We start from the raw sequence: 16,681 nt of genomic DNA, 5'->3' as shown, positions 1-16,681 counted from the left end.
TTTTCCAAAAAACTGCTCCTGTCTTCTCCTATTAAAACACCTAACAGCTTCCTATGTGACAGATTTAATTACCAAAAACTTATTGAATAAATGAATAGAATAATTTTTGATTAACTATTTCCTAAACATCTAATACATGCCAGGCAATTTTCCAGAGGCAAAAGAAAGGAAAGACCTTGCTCAACATAATAATGCAAGCTAGTAAAAAATTCCTGATATGTGAGTTAATGAATATAAGTACTCATGCCACCAACTACATGCAAGCTGTGATAAACTACTTTAAAAGATCACCACCAGAGGGCACTCCCACAATTCTTTTATGTGACTACTGTTAAGATTCCTGAACACAGAGTTGAGAGCCAAATCTGAAACCTTAACAAAAGTGAAGGTGGAAAGGAAGCAATCTGACCCCAACTCCCACAGAACAAAAACATAAAATAGCAATCTCTAAGTTTCCAGAAATCTCAGTGACTCTGGGTAGCAGCAAGAGTGACCAGGTAGCAAGCTTCTTAGGAATCCAGGGCTCTGGCCCAAGCCATCAACTCTGAACATGAGGTGACCCAGGAAGCCAGTCAGGCATCTCCCACTCCCCACGGTCTTGGTACCCCTCCCCCACAACCTGCAAAAATCCACTCTCATGACAGACTAATCTGTCAGCAGGGGAGAGAAGCAACACTTCTCCCCTTTCCTGAAACAGGTGCCGGAGGAGACCTCATGACTCCTTGGGATGCAGCTCCCATCTTTTTCCCACTCAAGAGTGAGCCCAAACAGCCATTCTGAATGTCCCCTGTCTCATTCCCTCCCCAAGTGCATCCCAGCCTCCACTGATGGACAGAGAAAGGCCAGGGAGGGAATGTAGGGCCAGGTGAGAAGATTCCAGCCCTAGATCCATGTGGGGGCTCTGGACTCCAAGAGAACAGTGTAAACCTGCTCTTGCCTGCTGAGGGTGGAGGGGCAGGAATGAGTGTCAGAGGAATGGAGAGGAACAAACAAGCCCTCATACCCAGGTGGGCCACAGTAGGGAGCCCTGGCAACTACCATCCCACCTCTGGCCCATGGCAGGCAGAGAGGCATCAGCAGGGTGAAGTGAGAAATCATCATCACGTGGCCGAAGGATGGAGCACTGAAGCTGGGTAAGTTTAGGGTGCTAGCACATAGGAGGAGAAGGTATACATCACCTGTAACTGTAAAGAATACCTCAAAGATATTTTACAGGAATGTAAGCTTCAAATAGGCTTTTAAAGAAATAAGCCATAATCAAGCACATAAATCAAAAGAATCTGCAAAGAATCCGCTGTGGGTCAGACCTTATTTCTAAGGTAAATATTAAAAATTCTCCCTTACTGGGCCGGGCATGGTGGCTCACGCCTGTAATCCCAGCACTTTGGGAGGCCGAGATGGGTGGATCACCTGAGGTTAGGAGTTCAAGACCAGCCTGACCAATATGGAGAAACCCCGTTTCTACTAAAAATACAAAATTAGCTCAGCATGGTGGCGCATGTCTGTAATCCCAGCTACTCAGAAGGCTGAGGCAGGAGAATCGCTTGAACCTGGGAGGTGGGGGTTGCAGTGAACCGAGAACACGCCATTGCACTCCAGCCTGGGCAACAAGAGTGAAACTCATCTCAGGGAAAAAAAAAAAAAAAAAGCTCTGGGTTGAAATCCGGGCGCCGCCAAGATGCCGGCTTACCACTCTTCTCTCATGGATCCTGACACCAAACTCATCGGAAACATAGCACTTTACCTATCAGAAGTCAATTCAAAGGACCTGCCCCCAGAGAGACAAAAGATACAGATATTGTGGATGAAGCATCTATTACTTCAAGGCCCATGTCTTCTTCAAAAACTATGAAATTAAGAATGAAGCTGATAGGACCTTGATATATATATCTCTCTACATTTCTGAATGTCTGAAAAAACTCCAAAAGTGCAATTCCAAAAGCCAAGGTGAGAAAGAAATGTATACACTGGGAATCACTAGTTTTCCCATTCCTGGAGACCCTGGTTTTCCACTTAACGCAATTTATACCAAACCTGCAAAAAATAGGAAGATGAAGTGATGAGAGCCTATTTACAACAGCTAAGGCAAGAGACTGGACTGAGACTTTGTGAGGAAGTTTTCGACCCTCAGAATGATAAACCCAGCAAGTGGTGGACTTGCTTTGTGAAGAGACAGTTCGTGAACAAGAGTCTTTCAGGAACTGGACAGTGAAGGGAGCCTGGGCAGCCACCGTCCCCAGAACCCTGGGCAGCATTTTCCAGCAAGATGTACATAATCTTTTGCCTTTATTCGTAAAGTTTTATACAGAAGAGAGAAGAGCATGTCTTTACTTGAAAAAAACTTGATCAAGAATTTGGGTGGGAGAAAAGCAGGGGTTATCAAGGGTGATTTGAAATTTTCTGCAGCATTAAGCTGGCGCTTAATAAAAATAAGTAATAAAAAAAAAATTCTCCCTTACCTCCCTCGTCCATTTGGATGGACTATATTGTCTTTTAAGGCAACATATATTAAAATGTACCTTATTTCCCACTTTGAGCAGACAATTCATTGATTACTGTTTTTAGAACACAAGGTCTCAACAACAAATGAAGTTATTAAACAGGAATTGAGGGCAGACGCTAGACAACAACAAAAACTGAGTCCTTTTCAAAATTACTCTGAAGAGACCTTTAGGGACCACAAATGTTTTTGAGACTGATCTAAGCGATGAACTAGCCCCTCCATCCTTCCCTATCCAGAAGAATACACATAGGAACACTAACACAACCATCTTCAGACCACTTCAGGAGGTCCACACACCAACTGAAGCCATCATGAACTCTCTACACATCCATGAATGCCCCTTAGTTAGGGAATCCCAGAAGAAGAGAATAAACACTGCTTCACTAAATATATAGTATGAATCTTAAATTTGGAGGTCCACGTTATGTGAAGATTATTCCAATGATATTTAGGGGAAAAAATCACTCTTATGATGAATACTAACAGGATTTTATAATACAAAGTCCTACATGTAAAGTTAGCTTACCTCAAAATTCACAGGCAAGTTCCGTTTAAGTGCAATCTCAAACACTTGACTTATTTCAGATTTATTGAGATTTTCTTCTTCGGATTCTCTTCCATTCACCTGTAAGAATAATTGTTTAGTAGTTAGCTCTTATTAAAATCGTCAATGGCCGGGTGAGGTGGTTCATGCTTGTAATCCCAGCACTTTGGAAGGCTAAGGCAGGAGGATAGCTTGAGCCCAGGAGTTTGAGACCAGCCTGAGCAACATGGCAGTTTGAGACCAGCCTGAGCAACCTCGTCTCTAAAATAAAAACAAAAACAAAAAAACAAAACTTAGGTGGATGTGGTGGTGGTACATGCCTGTAGTTCCAACTACTTGGAGGGCTGAGGCAGGAGCATTGCTTGAGCCCAGGAGGTAGAGGCTGCAGTAAGCCATGATTGCGCACCACTGCACTCCAGCCTGGGTGACAGAGCGAGACCCTGTCCCTCCCAAAAAAACATCCATCGACATCCTAGCTGCAATGGTAAACCTTAAAAGCACTGAGCCTTGGCTTTATGAATTTAACCAAGGCCATGCACATACCAAGTGTCACTGAATTTAAGAGGTTAAAAAGATATATGTCCTGTCAAGTTTGAGTCAAATTGTACCTCGTAAGTTCACCAAAAACAATCCGCACATAACAGACCTTTGGATATGAGTCAGCCTGACTGTGGTTCAGCAAGATGTCACTGCTGCTTGGAACAGTGACTTCCAAAAGTCCTTCTCAACTAGTGGGAAGCCACATTTTGGAAAAGTCAAAATACAGACGGATATATGTGGGACGTGGCAAATTCAGATTAAGTCTGTCCACATGAGTATGCAGGCTTATCTGAACATAAATTCCCTGGAAACCACTTTTTTTTTTTTTTGAAACGGAGTCTCGCTCTGTTGCCCAGGCTGGAGTGCGGTGGCGCGATTTCGGCTCACTGCCACCTCCACCTCCCGGGTTCAAGCGATTCTCCTGTCTCAGCCTCCTGAGTAGCTGGGATTGCAGGCATGCGCCACCACGCCCAGTTAATTTTTGTATTTTTAGTAGATACAGGGTTTCACCACGTTGGTCAGGCTGGTCTCAAACTCCTGACCTCATGATCCACCCACCTTGGCCTCCCAAAGTGCTGGGATTAAGGCGTGAGCCGCTGCGCCTGGCGGGAAACCACTTTTAAGAGAATGCAGCCAAGCATGGCAGTACATGACTAATTGCCCCAGTACTCAGCAAGGTGACAGTTGAGGATCAGTTGAGCCCAGTAGTTCAAGGCTACAGTGAGCTGTGATCATGCCTGTAAACAGCCACTGAACTCCAGCATGGGCAACAAAGAGTCTCTATCTCTATAATTAAAAATAAAGAAATAAATAAGGATGCGATGAAACACGTTACAAAACTGCCATGTATCTCATACTCAACTGCTGTTGGCAAAAAAACACAAGGCGCAAACTAATAAAGTCTCCTCAACAAAGGCAGAGATTCCATCTTTGGAACAAGGTTCACTTAAGAGTCTTCCAATCAGGGATGAGATTAAAGAGGAGCAAGGATCTTCTGCATGCTGATAACATGGATTTTATACTGTGCTGTAGTGATAATAAGAGGAACTAGATAAGCTCAAAGCTTATCTAGTTCCTCTTTAGTCCCCCAAAACATGGCAAAACAGCTGTTTTTTTTTTCACATTATTGCTTATTTTGTCAAAGAATTTATAAAGTCCTGCTTCTAAGATTAGAACTATCTGAACAGGAACCCATGGCTGAAACTGCTAAATAGGCAACGTATAGGACTATCCAAGATTTTATCTGTTGTGCATTTCCTTATGTTTATCAGGTATATTCCGCCTACACTCAACTTTTTTTTTTTTTTTTTTTTTGAGATGGAGTTTTGCTCTTGTGTCGCCCAGGCTGGAGTGCAATGGCGTGATCTTGGATCACTGCAACCTCCGCCTCCTGGGTTCAAGCGATTCTCCTGCCTCAGCCTCCCAAGTAGGTGGGATTACAGGCACCCACCACCACACCTGGCTAATTTTTTTTTTTTTTGTATTTTTAGCAGAGATGGGGTTTCACCATCTTGGCCAGGCTATTCTCGAACTCCTGACTTCAGGTGATCCGCCCACCTTGGCCTCCTGAAGTGCTGGGATTACAGACATGAGCCACCGCGTCTGGCCACTGAATATTAAAAGCTGTAATGGGCTGGGCATGGTGGCTAGTGCCTGTGATCCCAAAACTTTTTAAGGACAAGGTGGGCGGATTGCTTATGCCCAGTTCGAGACCAGCCTGGGCAACATGGCAAACCCCCATCTTTATAAAAAAATACAAATATTAGCAGGTGTGGTGTCGCACACCTGTGGTCCCAGCTACTCGGGAGGCTGAGGAGGGAGGATCACCTGAGCCTAGGGTGTTGAGGCTGAGGTGAGCTATGATCACGCCACTGCATTCTAGCCTCAATGACAGTGTGAGACTGTGTCACACCCACCAAAAAAAAGCTATAATTAAAATAAAACAAACTCTAGATTAAAAAAATATATACATAACCAAGGGTATAATCCTGGACAAACAAATTTATTCCAGACGCTTTTTGTAATTCCTTCTATCCTTCCATAATCTTTTCTTTCCAATCTGGTTTCAGTGTATCTCACCTTAGTCAAAACTATTTTCATAGCACTTGTGGTGGTTTGTTAACCTACACATACTTTTTTTTTTTTTTTTTGAGACAGGGTCTCACTCTGTTGCCCAGTCTGAAGTATGGTGGTACAAACATAGCTCACTGCAGCTTCAAACTCCTGACCTCAAGCAATATTCCCATCTCACCCTCCTGAGTAGCTGGGACTACTGGCATAGGCACCACTCCCAGCTCTTTTTTTTTAATGTTTTGTAAAGATGGGGTCTTGCTATGTTGTCCAGGCTAGTCTTGAACTGGGCTCTTGAACTGGGCTCAAGCAACCCTCCCACCTCAACCTCCCAAAGTGTTGGTATTTATAGGTGTGAGCCACCATACCCAGTCCACACTTGTATTTTTGTTTAAATCCTAAGCAGAAAAAGGGTCTACTTTTTCATGAGTGAATCCTTAAAACTGGCAATTTGCAAGCAAGTGCTTTAAAGGCTGGGGTTCTACAGAGATTTGGCTTGAAATTTACAGGTTGGTGCAAAAGTAATTACCAATCTAATAGTTAAATAGATATTAAACTTAAAAAAATAATAATACTGTAAGCTTGTTCAACAAATGGTGCTAGGAAAACTAGATATCCACATGCAACATAATAAGGCAGGACCTTTACCCCACACCACTAAAAACTCAAAATGGATCAAATACTTAAACATAAGAACTAAAACAGTAAAGCTCCTAGATGAAAACATAGGGGAAAAGTGTCATGACACTATTTGGTGATGATTTCTTACATATGACATGAAAACCACTAATTAATATTAGACTTCATCAAAATTTAAAATATTCATGCATCAAAGGACACTATCAAGAGAGTGAAGAAAACCCACAGAATGGGATTTGCAAATCATTTATCTCATAAGGGATTAATATCCAGAATATATAAAGAACTACAACTCAACAATAAAACAACCCAATTAGAAAATGGGCAAAGGACTTACATAGGCATTTCTCTAAAGAAATATAAATAGCTGGCTGGGCACAGTGGCTCATGCCCGTAATTGCAGCACTTTGGGAGGCTGAAGCAGGTGGATCACCTGAGGTCAGAGGTTCGAGACCAGCCTGGCCAACATGTGAAACACCATCTCTACTAAAAATACAAAAAACTAGCCGGGTGTGGTAGCAGACGCCTGTAATCCCAGCTACTTGGGAGGCTAAGGCAGGAGAATCGCTTGAACCCAGGAGGCAGAGATTGCAGTGAGCTGAGATTATGCCATTGCACTCCAGCTTGGGCAACAAGAGTGAAACTCTGTTTCAAAAAAAAAAAAAAAAAAAAAAAAAAAAAAAAAAAAAAAAAAAACCACAGTAAGATACCACTCACACCCATAAGGATGGCTGCTATCAAAAGAAATGGAAATAACAAGTTTTTGGATATGGAGAAATGAGAAGCTTCCAGTCACTTATGAAAATGTAAAATGTTTGTACCAGATTTGGATTTTATTAAAAATAAAATAGAAAATGGGCAGGGCGTGCGGTGGCTCACACCTATAATCCCAGCACTTTGGGAGGCCGAGACAGGCAGATCACCTGAGGTCAGGAGTTCGAGACCAGCCTGGCCAACACGGTGAAACCCCATCTCTACTAAAAATACAAAAATTAACTGAGCGTGGTGACGTGCACCTGTAGTCCCAGCTACAGTAGGCTGAGGCAGGAGAATCGCTTGAACCCCGGAGGCGGAGGTTGCAGTGAGCCAAGATCACACCACTGCATTCCAGTCCAGTGAGACTCCGTCTCAAAAAAAAAAAAAAAAGTAAGTTAATTTAATAGAAAATGTAAAATGGTACAGTTGCTACGGAAAACAGTTTGGTAGTTCCTCAAAAAATTAAACATATAATTATTATATGATCCAGGAATTCCACTTCTTCTAGATATACATTCAAAAGACCTGAAAGTAGCAACTTGAACACATTTTTATACACCAGGGTTCATAGCAGCATTCACAATAGCCAAAAGGTAAAAACAACCCAAATGTCCACCAACAAATGACTGGAAAAACAAATATTCACTATTCATACCATAAAACATTCACCATTAAAAAAGAAATGAAATTCTGAAACATGCTATAACAGAGATGAACCTTGAAAACATTACAGTAAGTAACATAAGTGAGACATAAAAAAACAAATATCCATTTTTATGAAGTGCCTAGACTAGGCAAATGCATAGAAACAGAAAGTAAAGTAGAGGTTACCCGGGGCTGCAAGCAAGGGAGTGAGGAGTAACTCTTGAATGAGTCCAGAATTTCTATTTGGAATGATGGAAAGGTTCTGAAAATGAGTGGTAGTAATAGTTGTGCAAAACCAAGAATGTATTTTAATGCCACCGGTGCACTTAAAAATGTTTAATAATTTTAGATGTATATTTTGCCTGAATTTTTTAAAAAGCAGCAACAAAAATGTTTCACACCAAAGATTAAGATACTAGAAATCATCAACACAGTAACTTTTGCTAACCCCAGATTAACTCATTTCTGTGCACAACAGAATAAATCTTGACAGCTGTTTCCCTGAAGAGCATCCAGAGTTTTTAATAGATGATCTGTTTAAAAAAAAAAAAAAAAAAAAAAAAAAGGTCCACATGCTAAGAACTGTGCCAATGAGAATGCTCTCTTTATGTGCAGCCAGAACACAATTTGGAAATAAACTAGGTGCTCAGACTGTCATAAGACTTTGAATGCCACGTACATGCCCCAATTTTCAATGTTTTGTTCATTCTATCAGCCCAATTAGGTTTACCTTTTTATTTACAACCTATTTCAAACATACAGAAAAGTACAGATAATAACATAACAGGCAATTTCCTGGATTTATCCAACGTCAACAGTTAAGTACTACTGACATCGGACTGTTTTTTTCTGTTTTAAGAAAAACAATGAGCCACACACAGTGGCTCACGCCTGTAGTCCCAACACTTCTGGAGGCTGCGATGGATGGTTTGAAGCCAGGAGTTCAAGATCAGCCTAGGCAACAAAGTGAGACCTTAATCTCTACAGAAAAATTTAAAACTTACCCAGGTGCAGTGGAGTGTGCCTATAGTCCCAGCTACTGGGGTGGCTGAGGCAAAAAGATCACTTGATTGATTGCCCAGGAGTTTAAGGCTGCAGTGAGCTATGATCCTGCCACTGCACTCCAGCCTGGGTGGCAGAGCAAGACTCCACCTCTTAAAAAACAAGGCAACGGGCCGGGCAAGGTGGCTCATGCCTGTAATCCCAGCACTCCAGAAGGCCAAGGCAGGTGGATCACTTGAGGTCAGGAGTTTGAGACCAGCCTGGCCAATATGACAAAACCCCGTCTCTACTAAAAATACAGAAAGTAGCCAGGTGAGACTCTGTCTCAAAAAAAAGGGGCAATGAAGTCCATCTCACTATCATTCCCAGGGCAGTTAATCACTATCCTAAAGGGGACCGTATCTTTACCAGCCATGTTTTTAAATGAATATAATTTTGTGTTTTGAAAACTCATATACCTCATTCGCAGAAATTGCCTTTATCATTATTATAAATCCAAACTTACACATTTATACTAATAACTATAATCCCAGCGCTTTGGGAGGCCAAGGTGGGAGGGTCACTTGAGCCCAGGAGTCTGAGACCAGCCTGGGCAACATAATAAGACCTCATCTCAACAACAACAACAACAACAAATATTTATTTTTTATTTTGTTTTTGAGACGAAGTCTCGCTCTGTTGCCCAGACGGGAGTGCAGTGGTGCAATCTCGGCTCACTGCAACCTCCACCTCCTGGGTTCCAGTGATTCTCCCATCTCAGCCTCCCAAGCAGCTGGGACTACAGGCACAAGCCACCATGCTTGGCTAATTTTTTGTATTTTTAGTAGAGATGGGGTTTCATCATGTTGGCCAGGCTGGTCTCGAACTCCTGACCTCAGGTGATCCACCCACCTAGGCCTCCCAAAGTGCTGGAATTACACGCATGAGCCACCATGCCCAGCCAAAAAAAAAATTTTTTTAACAACAATTTATACTAACAAAATGCTCCTTTTCTATTTTATACACATGTATCAAGGTTCCACATAAGACTGATAGAAAACAATGGGTCTACTGCTCTGTTCTACACCCTAAGCCAGTGGTTCTCAACCAAAGCAGCACTACAATCACTCGGGAGCTTCACAAGTTCAGATTCTGGAGCCCGCTCCAGACAATTGAACTCAAATTTTTGAGGGCATGGCCTGGATAGCAGTTTTATTTATAGTATTTGTTTATTTTTTAAATAAGTCCCCAGGTGACTGGAGTTGCGATTCACTGTTCTAAGCCATTGCTTCCAGAGGAGTATCATTAGGAACAAAGCAACTAGTAAAATAAAAATGCAAAAAAAATTTTGAAAATGAAATTATATTGCTCTTTTACATAATTTTTTTTTTTTTTTGAGACAGGGCCTCAGCTCTGCCCCTCCAGCTGCAGTGCAATGGCATAATCAGAGCTCACTGCGGCCTTGATCTCCCAGGCTCAAGCAATTCTCCTGCCTCAGCCTCCTCATTAGCTGAGACTACAGGTACATGCCACCATTGTTTTTTTTTGTTTGTTTTTTTGTTTTTTTTTTTTCAAATATTTTTGGTAGAGATGCGGTCTCTCCATCTTGTCCAGGATGGTCTCAAACTCCTGGGCTCAAGTGATCCTCCCACCTCAGCCTCCCAAAGTGCTGGAATTATAGGAGTGAGCCACCATGCCTGGCTCATTAAAAATTTCCTATTATCCAGACTGACAAAATGTTCCAAGTAGGGAGGCAGCAAATGGTTCAAAACTAATCCACAAAAACCATTCCCAGTAAAATGACGACGCTTTAGTGGGCACTTAGTCTTATCTTCACAACGTAGGAATTACTGTTAACACTGATTCCATAGTGTATAGTTTAGCAGTAAAATCTAGGCAACATTAAGAAAGAGGCCAGGTGTGATAGCTCATCCCTATAATCTCTGCACTTTGAGAGGCCACAGTGGGCGGATCACTTGAGCCCAGTTCAAAACCAGCCTGGGCAACATGGCAAAACCCGCATCTCTACAAAAAATACAAAAACTCGCCAGGTGTGGTGGCGCATGCCTGTAGTCCCAGCTACAAGGGAGGCTGAGATGGGAAGATCACTTGAGGCCAAGAGGTCAAGGCTGCAGTGAGCCACTGCACTCCAGCTAGGGTGAGAGAGGAAGATCCTATTTCAAAACAAAACAAAACAACAGAAAAGAAAGAAATGCTCTGAACCACACTTAACCCTCACAGTGTGCTAGGAAAATTAGCCATCACCATTTATTATCTGGCTCCAACAGACTCTTTTATTTTTCTATATCTAAAGTCATTTTACAAATAATTTACCAAATAAAAGGATGACAAAAGTCATTTTATTAGACATTTTAATAAGAACTTAAACACAGCAAGCCCAGCTTCTTATCCCAATGTTTCTAATTTGGAAGGCATATATACCTGAAAAAATGCAAGGTCCTCTATATGCAACTAACTGCTCATCACCTGATGCACCTGCAGCTGGGGCACAGCCCACCTGTAGCGATGTCAGATTCCAAGTCCATCTGCAACAGGTTCTAACTTATCAGGACTTCAGATTCTTCATGTACGGGCACTGTCAAACACACTACTTTTGAAAGACTCGTAATTCTGTTGAAGAGAAAGCGGCCATTTCTTTGCTCCATTAAGTGCAAAATGCTTTCATTTTTGGATTTATAAACACCAACAGAAGGATCAATCCAGTGATTTTTGTCATTTTTATATCTATTTTCTTCCAATCACCTTTGGACACACACCTCCTTGCGCATTTGTCCAGTTATTTTGTTGACAATAAGTGGTAAGAAATAAATGTTGGTGGCCAAACATAAAAGATAAAATAATGTTGTCACACGTACTTTTTTTTTTTAAATGCAAACAGGATGGGGCAGGTTCTTGTCGAAAAATGTTGCATGATGAAGTCCTTTCTGTTGAATGACTAGATAAGAATATACCACATTTCCTTTCCATACATCAGATAAATAATCACTAGCTGATTCTTGAGTTTGGGGAAATTCATCTATGCTAGCATCTGAAGACTCACAGTCTGCGATTTTGCTTAGATAATCTCACCATCATCATTACAGTCTGGAGTGCTGCCATCTATCTGTCTTTTTGTGTTCATCTTCTGATTTGTTAATCATCAGAAATGTCTTCCTCTGTCAATTCTCTTCTCCTTGACATTACAGATGAAAAATAGAAAAATTCTGGATTCTCACCTGGGTTCAATGAAAGCAAAAAGGAGACTCAAAAGATAGTGTCTCTAGTCTTCTTTTTTTAACCTCTTGGAAGACAATGCAATAGCCTAGGCAAGGCCATAGGAACAATAAAAGATGGTGTCATCATGACAATTATTTCACTATTGTATATCCACCCCAGAGGCTTTATAATTCTTATGATTTTCATCTCATCTGGCATATTTGGGAGTAGATGATGAATAGTATTGAAATAATTATGTGGAATAACAAATAGCAAAACGTTCAAAACACGGGAAAATTAAGATCCCTAAGATCCCATCATGTAAAGATTTATAAAAAGATCCAAAAGGCCCCTATGATAACTGTAAGACAGAATGAGTTTTGCACTATTTTAAAAAATAAGTATACTTTCAATTCTTTGTAATACCTCTAAAAAAGAATACAACTCATGCAATATCATTCCTTAAAGAGCTTGTAAAAGCAGCTTAAAAAATGAAAACCTGGCTGGGAGCGGTGGCTTACGCCTGTAATCCCAGCACTTTGGGAGGCTGAGGCGGGCGGATCACGAGGTCAGGAGTTCAAGACCAGCCTGGCCAACATGGTGAAACCCTGTCTCTACTAAAAATACAAAAATTAGCCGGGGGTAGTGGCGCACACCTGTAGTACCAGCTACTTGGGAGGCTGAGGCAGAATTGCTTGAAGCTGGGAGGCGGAGGTTGCAGTGAGCCAAGATTACACCACTGCACTCCAGCCTGAGCAACAGAGCGAGACTCTGTCTCAAAAAAAAAAAAAAGAGGCCAAGCGTGGTAGCTCACGTCTGTAATCCCAGCACTTCAGGAGGCCGAGGCAGGTGAATCACAAGGTCAGGAGATCGAGACCATCCTGGCCAACATGGCAAAACCCCGTCTCTACTAAAAACACAAAATTAGCTGGGCGTGGTGGCACATGCCTGTAATCCCAGCTACTTGGGAGGCTATGGCAGGAGAATAGCTTGAATCAGGGAGTCAGAGGTTGCAGTGAGCCGAGATCGCACCACTGCACTCCAGCCTGGCAACAGAGCGAGACTCCGTCTTAAAAAAAAAAAAAAAGAAAGAAAAGGAAAGAAAACCTGAGCCAGGCACAAGCATGCCTGCAGTCCCAGATAATCAAGAAGCAAAAGGATCACGTGAAGCCAGGACTTCAAGGCCACAGGGTACTATGATCACGTCTGTGTATAGCCACTGCACTCCAGCCTGGGCAACAATAGTGAGACCTGTCTCTGCTAGAAAAAAAAAAAAAAAAAAAAAAGAATAAAAAGAAAACTAGGTCCAATGAACACTGAGGAAACAAGAAGGGTTAAAGTCTCCAATTTTAGGCCAGGCGCTATGGCTCATGCCAGTAATCCCAGCATTTTGGGAGGCCGAGGCAGGTGGGTGGTCACTTGAGCTCAGGAGTTCGACACCAGCCTGGGAAACATGGTGAAACCTCGTCTCTACCAAAAATACAAAAATTAGACAGGTGTGGTGGCATGCACCTGTGGTCCTAGCTACTTGGGAGGCTGAGGTGGAAAGATTGCTTGAATCCAGGAGGCGGAGGTTGCAGTGAGCCAAAATCACACCACTGCACTCCAGCCCAAGTGACAGAGTGAGACCCCATCTCAAGAAAATAAATAAATAAACAAATGGGTCTCTAATTTTAACTTTACTCCTAATTAAGTATGTACCTATCCCAAGTGAAGATAAAGACTCAAAACCAGAAAGAGCTGCATTTATTCATTTTTACAAAAGTATAAAAAAGTATTTTAAAAACTTCAGGCTGTTTACGGTGGCTCATGCCTGTAATCCCAGTATTTTGGGAGGCCAAGATGGGCAGATCATTTAAGCCTAGGAGTTTAAGACCAGCCAGGGCAACATGGTGAAACCCCATCTCTACAAAAAATACAAAAATTAACAGGGTGTAGTGGCATGAATCTATAGTTCCAGCTACTCAGGAGGCTGAGATGGGAGGATCACCTAAGCCCAGGGAGGTCAAGGCTGCAGTGAGCCTGCATGGAGGGCCTCCACACTGCAGCCTGGACAACAGAGTGAGACCCTATCTCCAAAAAAAAAAAAAAAAGGAAAGAAACAAACAAAAACACATATACACCAAAACACCAACAGGATCACACTGTATGCACAGTAACAGCTCTGCATCTTCATCCCTTTTCATGCCTGTGTATACGACATACCTCACTCTGGTACTCGGGATAAACGTAGCCATGTTTTTAACCACTTCCCTAGTAACGGACATTTAAGCTAGACCCCATTTTTCTCTATTACAGATACTGCAGCTATGACCATACTGCTCCTAATAGCTCAGACACTGAGTAAAACTCATACTTCATTAGCACAAACCTTAGATTAAATAAACAAATAACCCATGCACTTTCTTAACTTGGGGCCTTTGCAACTGCCACTCCCTCTCTGGGCATACACTGTCCCTGCTCTTTGCTGATCTTTAGTATCAGCCGAAATGTCTCTTCCTCTGAAAAGACTGCTCTGAACTCACCACCATTATTCCAACCTAAATGAGATACTTTACGTTCTTCTAATTCTTGTCATTTTTCCATCCTTGCACTAACTGCACTTTTTGCTGATATTAATGTTAATGTCTGGCAGCTCCATTTGACTAAGTTCACAGGAAAAGGGATGGCGCTGACTGTTTTCAACTCAGGTTCTAGCACAGCACTTGGCATGGAGGGCCCAGACTATACCTGCCCTGTAGACAGCAAGTGCTGGCTTTACTGCGTATCTTCTAGAGAAGATGCATTGATCTACCACACAATCACATGCTCCACAAATTTGCCACAGGTAAACTGACAATTTGTTTAAAATGATCATTTCCAATGCTGGCAGGCTGTGGACAGACGGGCTGCTTACGGCCAGTCAGCAGGTTGTAAAATGGCACCCTCTTTCTGTGGAGAACTTGGCCATATGTACCACGGTACATACCCGCTGGTCCAGCAATTCCACTTCTAGGACTGTGGACAAAGACTTTACTGCAACGATGTTCTTCCCAACCCATTTTATAAGAAGGAAAACTGCAAACAACCTAAATAATCAAGTCCCTCTTGGAAAATAAAGCAGTGCATTCACATAGTGGAACATTAAAGCAACATTAAAAAGTGCTTAGGTGTGTGCTGAATTTGGGTCCTCCAAGGAATTTTAAGTAAATGACATAACATATTCAAGATATACACATCAGTGAAAAAAGGTGGTTACTGTACACTATCATGCCATTTTTATGAAATAGATAGGCACCTGTATTTACTTGTATATGTGCTTGTCAGTGAATATACACCAAATGGTTACAGTGATTATCAAGTGGTAAATTTATAAATCATTCATTGTTCCTTGTTTTTGAATTTAAAATTTTTTATAGTCCATATGCACTATTTTTAAGAAAAAAAAAAGTTATCTTTTAAAATTGTCTCTCTTTATTCCCCTACTGCCTGCTATAAGAGGGCCTGGTAAAATCAACGGCAGCACATTTACGAAAGAGGACAAGTGTTTCACTTATTGCAGGCTGAGCATTCCTAATTAAAAAATCCAAAATCTAAAATGCTCCAAAAATCAAACTTTTTGAACACCAACACAATGCCACAAGTGGAAATTCCATACATGACCTCATGCAACGTGTCACACTCAAAACAGTTTATTCAATACCCCCAAGAAAAAAATAAAATTACATTCAGGCTTTGTGTATAACATGTATATGAAACGCAAATAAATTTCATGTTTAGACTTGGGTCTCATTCCCAAGATATCTCATTACGTATAATGGAAATATTCCAAAATCAAAAAAAGCTCTGAAATCCAAAACACTTCTAGTTGCAAGCATTTAGGGTAAGGGATATTCATCCAGTACTTCAAATAAGTCTTTTCTGAATTAATGACTCTTCACTTCACTGGCTAAGGCCAGTCTTTAAGCCATTTCTGAAAGGCACAGTCTCTACTTCAAACTCTACAGAGCTAGAAAAGGGGCACAGACGAGAAATGCCAAAGGGCACAAGTAGATTTAAACACCACTCTCAGCAAAGCTCCTCAGAGATTTCACAGGACCCAGTGAAAATTCAGCCCAGGAGAACATGTCTACAACAGCCGCTGCCCTCAGGACTGTGCCAACCAATGCTGCTCTAGTGAGTGAAGGTGGGAGACTCAGAAACACCAACAGGCACTTAGTCCTTTGTAGCAATACTGTGATCACTCTCATGGAGTACTCAAGGGGAGGAACTGCTGGGGAAGTGCTGACAGCACTTAGATCTGTGGTTCCCCAACCTTGACCATACCTCAGAATCACTCCAAGAGCTCACTAACAACAACATGGCCAGGTATGGTGGCTCATGCCCGTAATCCCAGCACTTTGGAAGGCCAACGTGGTCAGATCACCTGAGCTCACCTGAGCTCAGGAGTTTGAGACCAGCCTGGGCAGTACAGTGAAACCCCAGCTCTACTAAAAATACAAAAATTAGCTGGGCGTGGTGGTGAGCACCTGTAGTCCCAGCTACTCAGGAAGCTGAAGCACAAGAATTGCTTGAACCCAGGAGGTGGAGGTTGCAGCGAGCCAAGATCCTGCCACTACACTCCAGCCTGGGTGACAGGGAGAGACTGTCTCAAAACACACACACACACACACACACACACACACACACACACACACACACACACCAGCAAGAACAACAAAAGCAAAACCCAGTTTCCTGGGTCTTACCCTAGACCTACTGCATTAGAATCCCAGGGCTGGGCCTAGAATTTCTTTTTTTTGTTTAAC

At 42.0% G+C, this 16,681-nt stretch overlaps 1 protein-coding gene and 1 pseudogene across 11 annotated transcripts in view; one reads left to right on the top strand and one right to left on the bottom strand.

The window, feature by feature from the left end:
- Positions 1-16,681, bottom strand: part of STAU1 (staufen double-stranded RNA binding protein 1) — a 78,533-nt gene that overhangs the window by 20,566 nt on the left and 41,286 nt on the right. For all 10 annotated transcript variants that reach the window (XM_030826406.1, XM_030826405.1, XM_004090085.2 and 7 more), the window contains one exon: positions 3,030-3,128. In XM_030826406.1, the coding sequence (XP_030682266.1) occupies positions 3,030-3,128 (99 nt within the window). The remainder of the gene's footprint in view (positions 1-3,029; positions 3,129-16,681) is intronic.
- Positions 1,679-2,855, top strand: LOC100591226 (annotated as a pseudogene). The gene has a single exon (XR_179203.3). The product of XR_179203.3 is annotated as an actin-related protein 2/3 complex subunit 3 pseudogene (transcript).

The sequence above is a fragment of the Nomascus leucogenys genome, chromosome 13, assembly GCF_006542625.1.
Source record: "Nomascus leucogenys isolate Asia chromosome 13, Asia_NLE_v1, whole genome shotgun sequence".
Lineage (NCBI taxonomy): Eukaryota > Metazoa > Chordata > Mammalia > Primates > Hylobatidae > Nomascus > Nomascus leucogenys.
Note: the sequence above shows the minus strand (reverse complement) of the source record. Positions and strands in the feature narration are given on the sequence as shown.